This window comes from Schistocerca serialis, chromosome 1 (assembly GCF_023864345.2).
Source record: "Schistocerca serialis cubense isolate TAMUIC-IGC-003099 chromosome 1, iqSchSeri2.2, whole genome shotgun sequence".
NCBI lineage: Eukaryota > Metazoa > Arthropoda > Insecta > Orthoptera > Acrididae > Schistocerca > Schistocerca serialis.
Genome location: NC_064638.1, coordinates 849550551 through 849571683, shown reverse-complemented (window position 1 = coordinate 849571683; position 21133 = coordinate 849550551). Strand labels below are relative to the sequence as shown.

The window sequence follows — 21133 nt, the reverse complement described above, 5'->3', positions numbered from 1 at the left end:
TCAAAGCAATTAAATAAAATATTTCAAATTTAATTTAAAGCACAAAAATCATTTTATATATTTAATTTTCACATATAAATGTGTTTACTTGCAAAGAAAAAGAGACACTGCAATGAAATAAAATAAAATGAGCCAATCGATGAGCATTATTAAAAAAATTATTATATGTTCTGCACTACAAGAATCGTTGCAAAATGATTTATGTGTAAGAAATAATTCATTTTGATAAAGTAAAGTCACACTTTATGGAAGTCGTATGTAATGTAACATCAAATACTGCCTTCACTTATTTTCCTTTGCTAGTCATCTTTGAAAGGATTACTTATGCAACAGTTTAGCTGTTGATATGAACTGCCTCTTACTCATAATATTAATGATATGCAACATTTTCTGTATGGTTTAGATGCTTCAAATTTGCCTATGTGGCACTATGGTCTCTTGTCATGAGTGATCACATGCTAGGTAGGAAGAGCAGCACAAACTGCTATTGTAAGCGATTCTTTGTGCAATAAAAATGAGTAACTTCAACAATTTTAAAAAATACTCGCAGAGGCTCTTAGCAGCTAAAACTTTGGCAACGTGTATCTTTGTTGTATTCCTCCTGCACAAAAAATTTGAGAGTAGGTCTCGGCATGTCGGACTGACCATTCCCTTGTCAGTACATTCACACTGGTTATCAGATCTACCCACCTAATCTTCAGCATTCTTCTGTAACACCGTAGTTCTTATTCTTAAGCTTCTCTTCTCTTCTTGTGTGAACTGTTTATAATCCACATTTCAGTTCCATACAAAACTACTCTCCAGACAAATACCTTAAAAAAAGATGTCCTTACATTTAAACGTATATTCAGTGTTAACAAATTCTTTTTTTACAGAAAGGCTTTTCTTACTATTGTCAGTCCACATTTTGCATCCTCTCTAATTCTTCCATTGTCAATTACTTTGCTGCCCAAATATGAAAACTCATCCACTACTCTGAGCAAGTGTCTTATTTCCTATTCTAATTCCCTCAGACTGTCTGGTTGGAATCTGGACAACAAGTACACATAACAGCAAAACTTACAGCACCTGAAGGAGACGGCTGGTTTGGTCATTGAAATATAGTGCATAAAATGGAAGAAAACAACTCGGCAGAAACTATTAATCAGCCACGCTGAGAACACATGAGACATCACGTCATTTATCCATTGCTTCAATTTCCTGAGGTTTTCTGAATTCTATTTCCCCTACCTGGGAGTTGTGTTGTATTCCTGTAATCCTAGTTACTGGGAGGACATGTGAGAAAAATCTGTAGGTCAACTATGGATTTGGTCAATCACGAGCTGAGAAATGTCTGTGGTGCCTTCACTGAATTGTAGAGTAAACCACGTGGCAGTGCAGAGAATTTTGGCACGTCTCAGTCCCAAATTTAGAGAAGCCGAACTCAGAAATCCTCAGGAAACCGAAGCAATGGATAAATGATTCCTTGGGAAGCTTCTTTGCTTACGGGTGGCTTGCCATCTCAGCTCCTGATATTCACACAGCTGCTTCTCTTTTTCTCCAAAGACTTTTTTAATTTGTGTATAGTTGGCACCTATCTTTCCCGTAGTCATTCATGCTTTTACAGCTTTGCATTTCTCCTCCAGCCATTCCTGTTCAGCCATTTGCACTTTCTGTAAATCTCTGTTTTAGAAATCTGTATTTCCTTTTGCCCTCTTCTTTTTCTGCATTTTATATTTTCTCTTTTTGTCAATTAAATTCAATATCTTATGTCTTATCCAAGGGTTTTTAATAGGCTTTGTCTTTTTGTTCATTTGACCCAGTGCTACCTTTACTATGTTGTCTGTCAAAGCTTCCCATTTATCTTCTATAGTATACCTTCCTCCAGTTTCAGACAATTGTCATCTAACACTCTCTTTGAAACTCTCAGCAACCAGTGGTCTTTAAATTTATCCAGGTTCCAACTCCTTAATATACAAACTTTTTGCAATTTCTTAAGTTTTAATCTAAAGTTCATAGCCAACGCATTACAGTCAGAGTCCGTATCTGCCGCTAGAAATGTTTCACACACTAAAACCTGATAATCTGTCTGAAAGCTCCCGATCCCTTCAGGGCTTTCCCTTGAACACACCCTTCTTTCTTGAGTCTTAAACCAAGTGTTTCCAATTATTACATTGTCCTTTGTGCAAAATTCTGCCAGGCATCATCCTTCATTCCTTCCACTCAGTCCATGTTATCCTATTATTTCTACATCTCCTTTTCCTACCACTGGATTCTAGTCTGCCCTTACAATTACATTTTTTTCTCCCTCAAAGATCTGAATAATTTATTTTATCTCATCACACATCCTTTCAAGCGCCTCTTCACCCAAGAAGCTACTTGTAGAGCGCCCATACAACTGTTTGTAGGGGTGAGTCATGGGTGGGGAGGGGGGTAACCTGGGGTTTGGATTATTTAATATTTTGGAAGACAAATGGTGACTTGTAAGTAGCCATAAGTGTGTTCCAGTTCTGATGCTGTTAAAAACTTATGTAATACCAACTTTTAAATCATATTCTTGAAAGGAAAACACCTGACTACACTATATTTTTTCCTTTCCTTGAGGGCTAGTGCACCCTTGATTACTGTGGTGTGTTTGACTACTATGTGCATTTTTATGTAGTGTGGCAATGTTTACCACATAAATTCCTTACACGCTGGATATACTGAACATTGGTAACCAACACAAAATCAATAAGGGACAACACAAAAGTAGGACTAAAAATGAATAAAATTTTCTATCTGATGGTTCCAATTTAAGTTGTTTCTAACTGTAATCCCTGGTTATTTAGTTGAATCAATAGTTTTTAAATGTGTGAGATTTATCACATAATCAAAACTTACTAAATTTTTTTTGTATTCATTTACGAGACCTCATAATTTTTGTAGTTTAGAGTCATGCTACTTTTTGCACCATTTAAATATCTTGTGTGAATCAGCACATGTTCTGCAATCTCCTGCTATGTTCATCCTCAGTCAGTCTAGCTCCTATAGCCCTGCCTGTTTGACCAATATACAATTTGTTATAGTCAATGCAACTTATTTTATACACACTGTGACCTCTATACTAGATATACACTTTAATACTGTGTGTTTTTGTTGTGCTTTGTGTGTGATACTATCCATCTTTTAAATTGTAAATTAGCATTGTAGTTTTAACAAAATGAGTGATGAGTGCTCAATTTAACATTTCTCACCTAATGCCCTGACCAAAGATTTTGGTGTCTCGATAGAACGTTTGTTTTGATGTATGGCTTTCTACACATTAGTGTCTCTTGTGGACATTAGTCAGCTGTTTCCTGACAATTATAAAATGCATCTATCAGCAATACTCGAAATTTCACTTCCTGAAGGTGTATATGACCCAGCCATTCTATCCCCTTGTAGTTTTTTCATTTAAACATCAGTTCTTTCCAATTCTAATCAGGTTTTTTTCAGACTGTATATATTTATATGAAGATATACTAGCTTGCTCTTTCCACCTACAGTGATATTTATTTACCTAAGTTCAACTTCTTGTAGTCGTTGTTGCAGAGATGTAATTTGCTCTGTCTGTTGATTTGTTTCAGCTGAAGTCTTCTTCAAGACGTTACATTGTTCTGTAAGACTCTGAAGTTCCTTGTCCAAGTCATTGATACGTGTCTGTAGTACATTCTCTTGCTGCTGCTTCTTATCACTACAAAAAGAAAATAGAGCTTAAATGCATACCAGTATGTAAGGACACTAACTGCAAGTGTGTGTGTGTGTGTGTGTGTGTGTGTGTGTGTGTGTGTGCACAGTTTTTACTCCATAACTCAAGCATGATTATCATTAATGATGCACTTATATTCTCCAAAGTCTGTAAATCTAACATACAGCTGATGAACAACATAGTAAGGTGGGACTGCTACTATTCGAGGTACGTGGAAATGGAGTAGCAGGTGAAAATTGTTACAAAATACAGCCCAAAGACTAGAGCTGGACTTCAACATAAATAAACTTTGTGGGAATATATAATAAATCTGACAGTATTTGATGACATGATTCATAATCAATCACTGAAATCAGTCACAAGTGCCAAATATCTTGAAGTATCAGTGTAGGGTGGTTAAATGTGAACTGATCACATAAATACAGACATACAGAAGGCAGCTGACAGCTTGAGTTTATCTGAAAATTTCTAAGGAAAGTTCAGTTCTTGAGTATTGTTCATTAGTATGAGACCTTTAACAAGTACAATTAATGGCAGAAATAGAAATGATCAGAGAGATACTGCATTCTTCATGAAAGGCTTATTTAGTCAGTACAAGAGCATCACACAAATAATCAACAAATTTCACTGGGAGATGTTACAATAAACAGGCTGTGCATCACATAGAGCCTCACTCTTACTTTAGCTTATCTGAACACAAGGTAATAGGTCTAACAGATGACTCGGTTGCTTTTCATATGTGTAACTGCAGATAGCCATGCTGAACTAATGAAACTGCAAATATAAGGTTATTCTTTCATAACATCAGAGATAACATTTACAAATAGACTGCATAATGCACGTATAGCTATAGATGAGCTTCAGAGATAACATTACAGGAATATGACAGAGATGTTACATTTACCTAACACTGAATGTTGCTAAAATGGAAGCCTGACATAGTTCTTAGTAATTACTGCAGTAATATTTGACTGTGCAAATTTTATATTCAGTTAATAACAATGCTTAATGTAAAATCAAGCAAGGGAAAATTCAGGATGAAATGTAACAGTATTATGAAAAGAATAGTTGCTCCTCATCATATAGCGGAGATGCTAAGTCGCACATAGACAGAACAAAAACACTGTCGGAAAGTGAGCTTTCAGCCAACAAGGCCTCCTTCAAAATTACACACACACACACACACACACACACACACACACACACATATACTCATATACATGTGACGACTGTCTCTGGTAGCTGAAGCCAGAGACTGTGGTCATGCGTGTGCGACTTGTGTTTGTCTGTGCTTTTTGTCTAATTTCAAAGAAGGCCTTGCTGGCCAATAGTTCACTTTCTGACGTGCTTAACGTAAACTGCACTTAGATTCAGTTTATGATATGGAGCGATACAGTAGTAACTGTTGGTTTTGACTGCTGTGGACTGCCAGAAAATGGGAGATACCATTAAGTGATTTATAATGATTACATCACTGGTATTGCACACATTTTGGAAAACATAACTCACTAATGCTATATGCATAAAAATTGTATCACATTGCAGGGGGAACATGACTACTGATGATAATTCTTCATCCATGTGCATTTTATCTAGAGTTAACATATTATTCACAGTAAGCACTTCTGGGTGCCACAGTTGCCAATTGTTATAATGAATACATTTTGAAATAATTAAAAATAAGGGAAATCAGGAACATGGTGCACTCATCACAACTGTGGGGACAACAACCCAAAGACTCTCACTGATCAGCAATGGCAGCTCAGAATGAAGTGTCTGCTGCATCCAAAGCAGTTTCTTCGCTTCAAACAGCTGCAACTTTAAGAAGTTTGTGTGTAATGCTGTGTAAAATAAATGATATATATTGAGATTCTACATCTCTGTCTATCACTAGGTCATTCCTTGTCCATGCCATGGAGGAAACAACCCACATTGATTAACCCAACTGCAAAAAGGCAGGGATTACTGTGTGATATTCCAAGTCGAAGTGTTTTTTCTTTTTTTTTATGCCTACAATACAACAAGTGGACATATTATATCAGGTATTAATGCTGCTCAGTACCCACAGTACTCACAATAACAAATGGTATGCAAATTAGAACACAACATGAGTGCTAAAATTGCTGCGCAGAACACTGAGTGCAATGCAACAATTGTCACCTTTAATAATGAACTGCTGCTCCAAACTTGATACTGTGAGTTTTGATGATCCCTCATGACCTACATACGTATGGACAGATTTTATATCTTCCGCACCTTCCACACCTACCATCACATACACAGACTTTCAGTATGACTGCTCCATACTCACAACAATTTTGCAATACTGAAGCCATATGCGCCAAAACTACAAATTTGGTGTTTGCAAGGACAAATAACATTCCAACTGTGCATCCTATACTTACTGTGACATAAGCACCTGCTGTGTCTGCTTTGCCACGATTATAAACTTTCAACACTACCGTTCCACAGCAACAACCCAGGGACAGTAACACAACTACCAGTAAAAAATAGAACATAGCGAATGCAGCACTCTTATGATGCGTTTCTCACTCATTGGGACAACAGGTATGGCAGGTGATATATGAGGAACATTTATCGGATGGCACATCCTCTCAATTTTGGTGCTTCCTATGGTCATTAGTGGATCCTGTCCTGATGCCAGACCTTTCCCTCTGGATACTAAGGATTAGGAAGTACCCTCAGCAGTTGTAGCTGACAATGACTGCCTATGAAAACAATTCCTTGGACAGGAAATGGGCCGTGGCAGATGAACTTTATATGCAACACAGGTATAAGCACAAGTGAGCCTATTCCCTCTTTCCACCTGACCGGCCAGCACACCAAATACAGCTGATGCCATCTGACAACAAGCAAAGTTGATGTTGCAACCCCCTGGCACTTCATGGGCGCATATGGCATGACAGCACCAGCTGACAACACTGGGCCGGTTAATTCTATCACCCTGCCACCTTCCCACTGCTGATATCATACGTGTTTTAACAATGCTACTCACAACTGTCAACAGCCCTGCTGCAACCGAAGTTCAAATGTGAGCCAATATAGACACACCAGCAAACCCAGCATTAACAAACTGCCTCTACTCCGTGATGACAATACATAATGGAGGCTGTATGGACATCCAGAATGCATCCACCAACACATACTTCCTGATTGACATAGGCTGTGAAGTATGTATAGTACCATGACACATACTTGGACCTTGCTACAAGGTTTCAGGTATACAAGTCTTTGTAGCAAATGAAGCCAATATCAACATGAATGGTAAAACAGAACATATCATACAATTCACAAATGACATTGTCCCTGGATACTCTGCATCACTGACATGGCAGAACCAGTCCTGGGGATCAGTTTCCTCAGAAAGTTTCATCTCTCCCTTGACCTCAACCGGATCACTCTGTTTCATCATATGCTGCAACAATTCATCTAGAGCTCTTTGCTTCAAAACTGCCACAGGCTGCGAGACAACATTCGTGACTGTTTGCAACTGCCAGCACAAAAACCAATGACTTAACCCCACTAGTACTTGAATGTATTGAGACAAAACATGCTATATCTGCCCCCTGGCACATCTCTTCACGACATGGGATGATTCATATTCCATACATTACGATGACAGATTATGCCACCAAATACAAGAGATGTTGTTTGCCCTCGTGAAGTGGGCAAGCAGCTATGACACCTAACACATGGCACAGCAGCTGTGAAAGATGCAGCTACACCTCTGATGGACAACCATGGAACTATGTAACAAGCTAAGAAGGTCATGCAGCCTGAAATGATACAACAACAACAAACACATGCAGTGGTGACCAAGAATGACACAGCCACACCCCTGACAGCCAACAACACTCCTCCGTGACACACTGAGGAGGTCGTGTAGCCAGACCTGCTACAACAATAACAAACACATTCCACAGCAGCCAGTAATGATGCAGTCACACTTCTGACAGACATCCGTGCCCTTCCACCATACACAGAGGTAGCTGCACTCTCTGAATCACTACATAGACAACTCTTGCAGTTGAGTAAACCACACCTTGTGTATCTTCTTGGATCTTCCCAAAAACTCTGACCCCATCAGTGCTGCACCAAGGATTCTATTTCATCATTTCACAGTTAAAAATGGTATGATGCACCATATAAATACAACAATGCCCCCCCCCCCCCCCCTGTTTGGCACAAAGCACACTGCCTTGCCCAAGCCCCCTGGAGGCAGCTAAGATGGCAGTGAATGACATGCTGCATGTCGGGATAATATGGCCTCCAGACAGTGTGTGGGCATCTCCCATTAAATTAGTTGCCAAGAAAGATGGTTCTATTTGACTATGTGGAGATTATAGAACACTCAACTCATGAACTATTTACTGCAGTTACCCTGTACCAAACACATGGGTCTTTCCCCCTGTGCTTATGGGGGCAACTTCTTTCTCTATGACTGATTGTAAAAAGACATGATACCAGATTCCTATGCATCCAGACAATGTTGCTGAAACAGCCATTATCATGCCATTTGGATTATTCAAGTTTCTGGTGATGCCATATGGCCTCAACAATGTGGCACCTATCTTGCAACTGTTCATCAATCGGGTAGTGTTTAAAATGGATTGCTGTTATGTGCATTTAGATGACATAATTTTTTTCCACGATCATCAGATACATGAAGTTAACCTCGAATGCATTCTCACTGCCTTCTGTGATGCAGGTGTGACCATAAATGAAGACCTGTCATAGGTCAACTGGTTTGACAGCTGCCACCTCCTCGCACATATCATAACCTTCAGTGATTTCTGGTAATTCTAATTTTTTTATAGACAATATCTCCCACATGCTACACAAGTTCAAGTACCACTGACAGGCAGCCTCATGGGTGCTCACAAGCAAGCCAAGTGTAAATTAATATGGATGTTGGAAATGCAAACAGCATTTGCCCACATGAAGGAGTGCCTGGCAGATGCAGTTGCTCTGGCGTACCTGCTAAAGGACACACAGTTTACAACAACAACAGATGTGACACAGCCATAGGCACTGTCCTGCAGCAGGAAATATTAGGCAATTCTCCAGAGAGCTTACAGCCTCACAGACAAAATGGTCAGTTTTTGGCCATAAACTATTCACAGTTTATGAGGCCATATGCTATTTTCTTAAGAATATTGAAAGCCATCATGTGATTATCTATACAAATCGTAAACCTCTAGCAGACACCATTTGACACCCTTCATGTAGGGCCAACCCAAAATAATTTTGACACCTTGATCTGATTGCACAATATTCTATAGATGTCTGCCACCACCACAGGACAAATAACATCATTACAGACTATTTGTCATGAGTGAGCACTGTGTCCCTCACCCTCAACTTCAACAAAGTGGCACAAAAACAGTAAAGCAATCAGATGACTGGTACACTGCTCAAGAATGCATTAAAACTGACCCAAGACTGAATGCAGACTGATCTTAGGAATGGAAGCAGCTGTCTCCTGTGACATGCTATAACAACATATTCAGCCTATTATAACTTTGTTGATGTGATGCGTGATTTTTGATACACTACATAAGCTCAGCCAGCCAGGTGTACGGCCATTGACTTGGATCATTACTGAACATTGTCTTTGGCCGGGTGTGAAGCACAATTGTGAGGAATAGACAAGAGCATGCTTAGATTGTCAGTGCAGCAAAGTAGGCCAGCACATACAGCCTCACCTCTGCAAGTCTGAAATTCCATGTGGGTGGTTCCAACATGTACAAATGGGTCAAATGGCTCTGAGCACTATGCGACTTAACTTCTGAGGTCATCAGTCGCCTAGAACTTAGAACTAATTAAACCTAACTAACCTAAGGACATCACACACATCCATGCCCGAGGCAGGATTCGAACCTGCGACCGTAGCGGTCGCTCGGCTCCAGAGTGTAGCGCCTAGAACCGCACGGCCACTCTGGCCGGCTCCAACATGTACACCTCAAACTAGTGGAACCTTTACCAGAATTGGAAGAATGCAGGTACGTACTGTTGATGACTGACCTTATAATTCACTGGGCGGAGGTCATCCTGACTGCTGATATTAGAACGGAATCTATAGCGCATGCTTCCATGACAAACTGGATTTCCTGGTTTGGTTGTCCCAACACCATTACCACAGATCAGGGCCGCTAATCTGGATCTTCACTTTTTAATGCATTATGCAACTTGTGCGGAACCACTTGCCATCGTTCCATGGTTTATCATCCCCAAAGCAATGCCATGGTTGAACAGTGGCGCCAAACAATGAAAACCACACTCATGTACCACAAAGGGAATGGACAGAGGCCCTCCTGCAGGTGTTCTTCAAAGTCTGCACAGTACACAAGGATGACTTAAAAGTACCACTGACAGATATTGTATATGGCAAGACACTGAAGCTGCCAGCACAGTTTGTGCTGCCTTCATCTACCCCTTGTCTTATCTGACATACCAGATATGGAATAGAGGGGCAAAAGACATATATAGAGCCCTCATGTAACTCCTCCACTGGCACATATAGTACAGACACCACCATTCATTCATAAAGAACTCACTGACTGTGTAATGTTTCATGATGATAATGTATGGTCAGAGCTGCAGCTGCATTATAAGGGACCATTTTGGGTGCTACAATGGCGTAGCCACATTTTTTATATAGATTTAAATGGCAAAATAACAACAGCATCAATCAAAAGACTAAAGCCCTCATGGAACCTTCACTCCTAGTATGACACAATTCATCTCCAACAGCAGGCAAAGTACCTGCCACAAACTCTCTGTTGGCACAGTCAACAGTTATCACCGCAGATGTTAGAAATTTTGAGCCTTAAGAAATAGCAGTAAAACTGATTGATGACTAATTCTCTATAGAAGCCAACCACATGGCATAGGATTCTATGACTAAAGCCACCACTACAAAACTTATCTGCACTTTTTTCTTGACAAACACAATGGATTTCACGGCGGCGGCCCCATGTCTCTCACAGACAGGCCAGCTAACGGTCTTCCTGCCAACTACTGCCATGATCGGCAACGCAGACGTGGCACTGACAATGAAGCAGCATTCGCAATCAGCTGAAATGCCACAGTCTTTGGCATGTGAGAAAGTGCCATCATCCCCAAACACATCGCACTAAGATGACATTATGCCTTCCACCCTGGCTCGCTCTCTATCTCCTTTATGCTGCCTCCCATCAACAACCACCAATGAGGTCCATCAGCACTCACTTACTGGCAGCATCTGCAGCACTTCAAGCCATGAGAAATGATCCAGTATGTCTCATAAAAGTACCGACCACGGCAGGCTGAGCAGAGCACACCAAATTGCACAGCACCTGCAGTTACAAGTGCTGCGCATCAGTTGTCGACAAACCCTGCTCCCTTCTTCAGTACTTCACACTCAGGCCGGGCGGGCGGGGAGGGGGAGTGATGGCAGTGCAGAATGATTGAGCGATTGTGATTTTAAAATGTTTGTGTACCATGCTATGTAAAATAAATGGTTTACATTGAGATTATACACCTCTCTGTATCATTGGGTCATTCCTTGTCTATGCTGTGGAGGAAACCACCCATGCAGTTAAGTAATCATTTCTTAAATGTTTTTCTGTTAGTCAACAAACAAATGTTACTTATTTGCTGAAGTTTCCATTAACATAACATTTTGTGCAATTAAAGTAAACCTGTTATGAGATTCACAATTTCTTTTTAGCTTTTCAAATTCTTCAGGCATGCCAATTTGCTTAGGATTCCAGAACAACAAGCAATATTCAAGAAAGGACCACATGGGTGATGTAAATTATCCTTTTCCAAGGAAATGCTACAACTGCATAGAATCTTACTATGTTCTTCAGTCTGATATTTGCCTTTCCTGTTATTGGATTTACATAACTATTTCACCATGTGCCAAAATAACAGAAAAGGATAAATTCATTTGTAAATTGCTTCTGTTCTGTAACAGAGTATTTAGAAAAACAAAAATCTATCATTTTTTGACACTATGTAATATAATATCAACTAATATTATTTCTAGTTGGAAAATAATCATTCTTTAGTGTAAGAAATGTTTATAGCACACAAAGATTGGTCCAATGTCTAATGTACACAGTACAACACTAGATTTACAGAACCATTAAAGAAATAAAAATTATGCTGTAAGTGCAATTAACTTTCCTTCATGCTAGCTTCATTTCAGGCATTTTATGCAAAAAGGCCATGTCTTAGTTATGAAATACATATGTACAAGAAATATAATTTTCAAACTGTTGCAGTTAGTTAACAACTAATATGACACAAGTACATAACAGAACTTCAAAGATTACAAATAAAGCCATACAAGTATAAACAACAACTTCTTCTTCTTCTTCTTCTTCTTCCTCCTCCTCCTCCTCCTCCTCCTCCTCTCCCTCTTTGGCATTGTAGCCATTAGTGTGCTTCGGCCTCCTCATGTCTCTGCTTTTCTCTTCCATCATCAGCTTTACAACTTGAGGTCATCCAACACTTTGTCCAGCCACCTAGCTTTTGGCTGGCCCTTCCTTCCAGTGGAGTACAAAAAGCTTTTCATCATTCATTTGGGCCTCCTATTATGTCATCTTCTCCATGTGTTCTAGGCAGCATATTTTTGATATTTAATAAATGTCACTGTATTTTTCACCTGTGTAAGCTTCTGTACTTCATGGTTGTACCTTACTCTCCAACCCTCTGCCTCTCTCACATGCCAATAAATTTTTCACAGGACTTTCCTTTAAATAACCTTAGGTTATTCATATTTGCTGCTGATCATAAAAGGGACTACTATACTCTTAAATTGGTTGCTCCTGTAATTAGAAAATTCCTAAATACCTGTAAGTTTGCATAATATGCTCTGTTTCCTGCTGGTATGCTTTCTCCAATACACTGTCTTCTTCTTCTTCTTCTTCTTCTTCTTATTATTATTATTATTATTATTATTATTCCTGGTTAAGAGAGTTCCCAGATAATGGAAGCAGCTGACAGCTTTGAAACATTTATTAGAGGCCTTCAGTACATGTGGTGGTGTTCTAGCCTTAATGGGATAGTTACCATATATTTTTTCTTGTTTTCATTTACAGTAAATCAAATTATTGCTCCTTCTACTTCCAATATTTCATACATTTCTTTAAGGTTGCTTACATTTGTTGCCACAACTGCAACATCATCTGCATATGCACATATCTAACTGGATTTCATCATTATTGTTCTTCTCCTGTCTATTTTTTATATCAGACTATGCAGTGCTAAGTTAAACAGGGCATTAGAGAGACTAACAGTTGTTTCAGTCCATTTTCAAAGTTAAAACTCTTGGCTGTTTTGTTGTTCACTTTTACTTTTCATTTAGCATCTTTCAGTGTTAACATAACTAACATTCTTAGTTTGTCACAGGTGCCCAATTATTTACTGTGTTATACAAGCTCACCTGTTGAAACCATCAAAAGCTTGTCTAGCATCAACAAACACAAAGTTTGCCTAATAATAAGCAACTGGTATTCTCCAAGGACATTTTCAGTGCACTTTTTTATCCTTTCATTCAGCACTCCAGAAAGTATGCTGTAGGATTTATTCAATACATTTTTGCCTCTATAATTTTCACAAGCTAATTTTTCTGCTTTCTTATATATATGATATATTATTCCAGTTACCCAGTTTTCAGGCATGCTTTAATTTCCCCATGTTACTTATTAGTGCACATATTTCATGTATTAGAGACTGGATGTCAAATTTTATAAGTTCTGAGACGACCTCATGAGCACAGTTCTCTCTTGCATTTTTCGTCTTTTTGCCTCTCCCCTTTCCTCATCTCTCACCTCTATATTCTCCTCCTGTTCTTCTAGATCTGTTAATATCTGGTCGAAGTTGGTATTGAGCATATTTTCAAACTGTTCTGCCCACCCCTGCTATATTTTTTGTTATGCGTGTTTATTGTTCCATTTCTATTTTTACATGCATTTTGTGTTGGTTGCAAATTTTTCCTTCTCTTTCCTACTGCATAAGAGAATATTTTTGTTTCATTCTGTTCCTTTAGTTCTTCTATCTGTTGAAATTTTTCTTTCAGCCATTCATTTTCCTTTTTCTTACATACTGTATAAGCATTAGAATTTGTAGTGGCCTACACATCAGCTACCACACACTAAATAAACGCAAAGTTCAGTGTTGTGCAGTGTATGGTGCAGTGCAATGTTCTTAGCAAGTGAATCTCAGCTGTCTGGGCAATTCCATGCCCTGGCACCAGTGGCGCTGTGTTTTTTATGCTTTTGTACGTTTTCTATGCATTCTGTTTATTTTTTATTTTTGTGAATTTTGTTGGTAATGTATGCTCCTTGCCAACTTCTGTTACTTGGTGTTACTATGTTTTAGCATATAATCAACTCCTTCTTATGACAAGAATTAAAGTTTTAATTACAGCATTTTCGTCCTGCCTACTTATAAGAGCGACGTCGGGCATGCACTCCTAATAAAGTTACAAAGAATCAATAAAAGTGTTGCTCATTTAATCACTATGGACAGGTCAAGCAAAGGTTTGTTAACCAAAAGTAGAGCTGAACCCAACAGGTGGTGACCCTGACGTGATTGATGGAATCTCAGACGAACAGCACAATGGCTGAAGAACAAACAGTATCAAGAATCGCAGTCTGCCTGCTGCCATTCTGGGCAGATAATCCTGTCCTTTGGTTTATGCAAGTAGAAGTGAGTTATTGTTGTGCAGGAATAACAGCAGACACAACTAAATTTACACTCACAGTAAACCAGCTTGAACAACTGATTTGCCGCTGAGGTGCAAGGCATAATTATGGTGCCACCAGAAACAGACTTGCACACCAAGCTCAAGTCAGAATTGATATGACAACTGGCCGCCCCCCACAAAGATCAAGTACAGCAAGTTCTTACACAAGAAGAGATGAGTGACAGGAAGCCATCCCAGTACCTCTGACACCTGCACAGTAAGACTGGCACAATCACTGAGTTACTGTACCAGATAACTTGTTGCACACACGATAGAGCATTCATCTGCTGCCACAGGTAATAGCCATAGTTGCTTCACAGACTGACATGGCACAGGATACCTTGGTGCACCTGGCCAATCAAATACAAGATGCATTCACAGCCGCACAGGTCAGTGCAGTCACAGCACGGGACAACGGTGCAACCGCTGCAGCAACATTAGCACAAGATAAGTATGACTCACTCATGGCAAAGGTCGAACTGCAGTGCATGCAGGTCAGTACACTGTTGTCATCAGACAACGCCAGCAATGGCAGAGGTTGATACCAACAATATTCAAACAGTAGACTTCCAGTGGTACCATGAATCCTCAAAGTGACACACGGATGTACAGGTACCACCACTAGTTCGGTGATCAGGCGAAGAAGTGGTCATCATTGTGACCTCACCCAAATGCAAGTCGCAGTCAGTAATAGGTTCAATCGACTGGCAGGTGTCCTCCGAGCACCTGTTTGTCACTAACAGACGTTCCAGTATGAAATTCTTAATAGATACTGGGTTGGATCTGAGTATCCTGCCTCGAACATCCATGCATCATTGCTGGTCATCAACTGCCTTCCATCTGATGGCCACTAATAGCTCCTCAGTTGTGACATATGGCACTCAGCAGATGGAGCTCAACTTTGGAATGCACCACCCGCCCCTACACGTCACATGGGTGTCACCAAGGCAATCATCAGGCCAGACCTCTTGGACTACTACCAACTACTTCTGGATGTTGCAGACACTTGCTTGGTGGGTAGTGTCACTGGCTTAGCAGACACCGATTTCCACCACAGCCCAACAGTTCACAGTGCCAAGCTGATGCACGCTTCTGGGGGTGAGTATGCAGATTTGTTGAACAACTACCTGAATTTGATCTTGCTGCCTGGTGCACCTAAGTGCATACCACATGACACAGTGCTCCACATAAAGATGACAGATGGCCCCCTGTAGCATATCAGTCAAGATGTTTGGCTCCATACATTTAGCAATAGTGAAGGCCAAATTTGCTTCTATGATACATGAAGGCATAATGTAGCTGCCTAAAAGCCTGTGGTCCTCAGAAATGCACCTGATGCCCATGTGGCAACTGTCATGCACTTAACTCTTGCACCGTTCCTGACAGATGCTCTGTATCGCTTTTGAGAAGTCATAATTACACACTACAGTGTGCCACTGTATTCTCACTGTATCAACTGTTATATACTGTGCAAAGGCTTATACTCTGATACCTGTAGCCAAGGAAGACAGATGAAACTGCCATAATCACGCATTTTAGTTAATATGAGAGCATGTTTATGACCTTCAGCTTACACAGTGCAGCTCAAACATGGCAGAGATTTATAGATTCTGTTTTTCAAGGACTACTGTTCTGCTTTGCACACCTCATTAATGTCCTGGTGTTCTCTGCCAATCCAGAACAACTTCATCAACACATGGATGGCATATTCGGACGACTAGAACACTATACAGTCATACTGAATGTAGCCAAGAGTGTTTTCGCGCAGACAAAAGTGACGTTTTTTGGTCATAAGACCTCAGCTGTGGACTCACTCCTCTGACTAAGACTGAAGAAGCAATACTACAGCTACCCAGGCCAACTGCAGTCAAGGAGTTATGACATTTCTTGGGTATGTTTCATTGCTACAGCCAACACCTTCCTTATGCAGCAGAGTTACAGGAACCTAATGTTAGTGGAAAATCTCTTGTGCACTAAACAGATAATATGTGCTCTGTTTGAGGCTGCAAAGAAGAGCGTGGCTGATTCAGCACCTTTAGCACACCTGAAGCTTGATGCACCATTACCTATTGTTGTGTGTGTGAGCCAGAAAGCCACCGGTGTGGCACTCCAGCAGTGGGTGGATAATGCCTGGCAGCCACTGGCATTTGACTCCCACAAACTGTCGCCTTCACAAAGAAAATAGAGTACATATGACAGTGAGCTGCTGGCTGTGTACCAGGCAAGTAGCAACTGCTCATCCAGGAAATTTAATAGTCTCAAATTTGTGGCCCAGTTCATGTCAGACATTAGAGACATATCTGGACTTAACAGTGTTGTTACAGACTGGCCGTCATAGGTCAGCAGTGTCTAAGAGTCCAATAGACTCTTTGCACTTACACATGTGTGACAAGAAGACAAGGAGTTCAATATGTACACCAACGACACTGTGTTAGCACTGAAATGGCAGCTCATGGTTATACCAGGGGAAGATTCATGTCTGTACTGTGATGTCTCATGTGATCGACCTCATCCTTTTTTGCCTCCAGCATTCAGAACCCAAAATTTTAACACTGTCCATGAGTTGTGCCACCCAGGGGTGCATCCAACCTTTTGTCTGGTGTCTCAGTGTTTTGTGTGGCCAGGCATGCATAAAGGCTGTTGAAAATGGGTTAGATCTTAACCCAAGTGTCAACACCTGCAAGATTACCTGCTATGTCCAAATCTCGATTGGCGACTTTCCAGATACCACCTCTCACTTCACCCATGTACATTTGGATGTTGTTGGATCAGTGAGATACAGATGTCCGCTGTATATCACCATGGAATGCAGACATCACTTTAAATCAGATCTGTTCATTCAGCTGACCAGGTTTTGTGGTTATAACCATCGTAAGATCATTAGGTACCACTCGGCAAGAAATGGAATGATCGAAAGCTGTGCCATGAAAAGACCTGGTCATCAGCAGTGCCAGCGGTATTACTTGGCTAGCGAACAACATTCAAACCTGAGATTGGTTCAGCAGTGGCACAGTTGGTTTGTGGTGAGACACTGCATGTTGTGACAACATTCCCTGATTTGTTTTCGTTTGTTGTCCTCGGTGTCGACATACTGGCTGAAAAAATAGGGAGTGGAAGTGCAGTACTGTCTACTGTAAATGATGCAGCCAACAGGTACACATTTAAGTTTCACAGTTGTTAACTTTCGCTTTTCACAACTCCCCATATACACATTTAATATGGCCAGTGCACTATTGTTTAGCTTTCAATAAGCCTCATTAATAGTTTTCAGGCGAACATCCACATAGTGCTACAATAGTTTACTGTTGAATATCTATAAGCAGTAAAAAAAACATTACTACATCATTCACATTTCTTGAAGAATAAAAAGGTACGCACACAGCAGACACTGTCATTGTTTTAACACATGGCCTAATTGAGTAACACTTATTTCACAGTTAAGTTAAATAAAGCATTGTTGTTGTTCTAACCAACATAGCTTTCCCGTCTGAAACTCAGTTGTGGATGGACTGTCTCGTGACCAAAAATTGGTCCCTTATATATCCTCACAATAATAGGTACTGAAACTACACATTGTTTGAAGTTTAATTTACAGAAATTACAATTAAAACTTAACTCATTAAATTAACTGAATACATCAAAAAATTCAATTTTTTAACAGTTTCTTCTACTATATGGGTTAAGCCATATTATTTGTTTAAATGATAAAATTAACATATATAATTAAATAAACAATACTTTTGACAATACTGTTAATTACTTTGGAATTAATGAAGGGCTCGCTTTGCTAACATGTTTGCAAATAGAGCCAAATAGATACTTTCACTTCCCAATGTTTACAATTACTATAGAATCTATATTTATTTATGAGTCAACAATAGAATCAAAGTTACGAAACAATTACTGATTTCACCCTATAATTAAAGTATTAACTACGAATGCACTAGCTTATTCACCTCACCCTAACAGTGCAAACTCTTGTCGATATTTGGCCACTTTCATGCATGCTTCCTCTTTCATTTCACTTTGCATCTTACTTGACTGATACCCGCCCAAGAGCTGCTGATATACAATACTCGCAATAAATGTGTTTCTCTCTGTATCTCTTTTCACCTATCACGAGTATTGCTTTTCCTCACATGGCAATTATGAAAACACCCACAGCTAAACAAACACTTCCATTCAGCGCCACGTCCATACGATCAATCATACGCCAGTAATTTCACAGCTACTTGCTCCACTAATACATTTCTTATGTCTACTGTTAAACAGGTGAAGAATCAAAGTATACAACAAGTCTCTATGAACATCACTGTCAGGACATTTTACAGACCTACGCATACCATGTCAATCTTTATGCTTCAACTATGATGGCCCATGTGCTATGAATAAAGAAATTTCTCATAAAATAACAAATAATTTTACAACTATACAACTATTCCGACAAGCTCCTTACTAAAATGCTAGATGTTTAGCAATCCCCCCATCATCTCAGAATAATCTCAAGCAGTGCTTTCATCCCATGAGCACTTCTTTGCAAACAAAACCACAAACTACTTTTTATACTAGCTTCCTTGTCACAGTGTAGTTGAACTAAATTATAAAATTAATTACATACATAAACTAAGCACAAAATTAGATCTGGTGTTATATTCTTTAACATGAAGGACAACCTTTCTCTTAAACGAAAATGCAGATTATACTCTTGTATGTTAATGGTAATTAGTTCAAAAATGAAAAAATGAATTCCAAGGAGGCAGATGGAAAAACACGAGGGGAAGTAAAAATATCCCAGCTTGCTTCATCATAACGAGCCTAGTGATTTTGTCGACACAGGCACAATAGAGACAGCCACGCAAGATCAGACAGATTTTTTGCATCACTTGAGAGACCACATTTTCAGGATCTGTCTTCCAAAAGCTATGTGGCACAGCACATTGCCCTCCTTCATGCACCAAGATCTGGAGCACTGTACCCCTGTTATGCTCTGCACAGAAGGTATTAAACCATCACTGGAAGCCCCATATTCTGGCTCACATAAAGTTCTCCAACATCATACACAAACAATGGCCAGTCTGGTGAATGGCAAGGCTACAACAGTCTTATTGAACCATGTTAAACCAACATATGTCTTCCATGACACACCACTGACAGAGGCTCAATGAACGCATCCACCCACCTCAGACTGAGACACTACACTGCACAAGTCACCACCGCAGCATCCATCTCTCAAAGCCGCCAGAGGCACTGTGTTTGTTATGCTTTTATATGTTCTCTATGCATTCTGTTTATTCTTTTTTTCTGTGAATTTTGTTGGTAATGTATCTCCTTGCCAGCTTTCTGTTACCTGGTGTTACTGATACTATAATCAACTCCTTTCTATGACAAGGATTAGAATTTGAATTATGGCATTTCTGTCCTGCCTACTTATAGAGGTGACAGCGCATGTGTACTCCTAATAAAGTTACAAGGAATCAGTACATGTGTCATTAACCTAGTCACTACCAACACATCAAGAACAAGTCAGTTAGCCAAAGGTAGAGCTAAACCTCACAACCTTAATTCCTTATACAACTCTACATTTCTTCTTGTCTCTCTGTAGCATTCTCAGTCTTGCTGCATTTCTCACTACAGTTTTTAAAGCATAGAGATCTGAATCACAGTTTGGATCCCCGTAGTTCCTTACATCCATGACTGATGAGGCTTAGCATGATTTTACTAACAAATGATCTATTTGCTTAACTAATCCACTTACACTTCATAACTGGCAGCAAACTGATGAAACTCAGGTGTATTCTCATTACTTTCTTCATGTAAAGTGTATTTCCCAGATACTCTTCAATACCCATTTTGCCCAACCTGTGCATTAAACTCTCTCAAAACTAGCAGTAGGTTATAGTTTTGTACTTTAAAATGTGTACTCTCAAGGTCTTCATAAGACTATCCTTTCATAACTTCTTCTGCTTTCTCTTTTGGTGTGTATGCTGTTATTATCATATCATTATATTCTGAAATTTTGTTCTCAGTTGGTTGATTGTTTCTTTTATAAGTTGAAATTACAAAAGACTTCTCATAATCTCTTTTGTTGTTATAAATCCTATCCCTTCTTCTTTTGGTCTACTGCAGAGCAGAGAATACTGAGCCATATTGATCTGGCCTCGCCCTTGCCATCTCACTTCGTGTAGCACCACAATATTGTACTTTAATTTCATGATCTCTTCAACAACATTTCTTTCATTTTTCCGGGTTTCAACATTGTCCTATATTCCAAGTTACTATTGCTAAATCTTTTATCCTTTTACTCTGCTGAAGTCATGTTCTGTTATGTCCCATCCATTATCTGAGGTTCTTGTTACGCTTCCACCACATGTTTTTACAGTGTGAGGTTACTGGCACCGTGTCCAACACCCATCGTGGAGGACTTGGACTGATTTAGAGTTTTCTCCCCTATGAAGGTTGGCTTCTCTACACCTTTTGAGTCCTCCCTACCCTATGATGTAGGACACTTTGGCTGGCTCCCCTGCTGCAGCCTGTCTGGCTTGTTTGGCCCCACTGGTAGCGACACTACTGCCAGCATAGCCCTTGGGTACATAATGATACTTGAAAGTATAATCTGAGGTACAAATATGTAAAACTTACATCATGTTATCTCTGATTCATACAAA

At 39.7% G+C, this 21133-nt stretch overlaps 1 protein-coding gene across 6 annotated transcripts in view; it reads right to left on the bottom strand.

The window, feature by feature from the left end:
• Positions 1-21133, bottom strand: part of LOC126485121 (CAP-Gly domain-containing linker protein 1) — a 552921-nt gene that overhangs the window by 46203 nt on the left and 485585 nt on the right. For all 6 annotated transcript variants that reach the window (XM_050108759.1, XM_050108769.1, XM_050108776.1 and 3 more), the window contains one exon: positions 3521-3694. In XM_050108759.1, coding sequence (XP_049964716.1) covers positions 3521-3694 — 174 coding nt within the window. The remainder of the gene's footprint in view (positions 1-3520; positions 3695-21133) is intronic.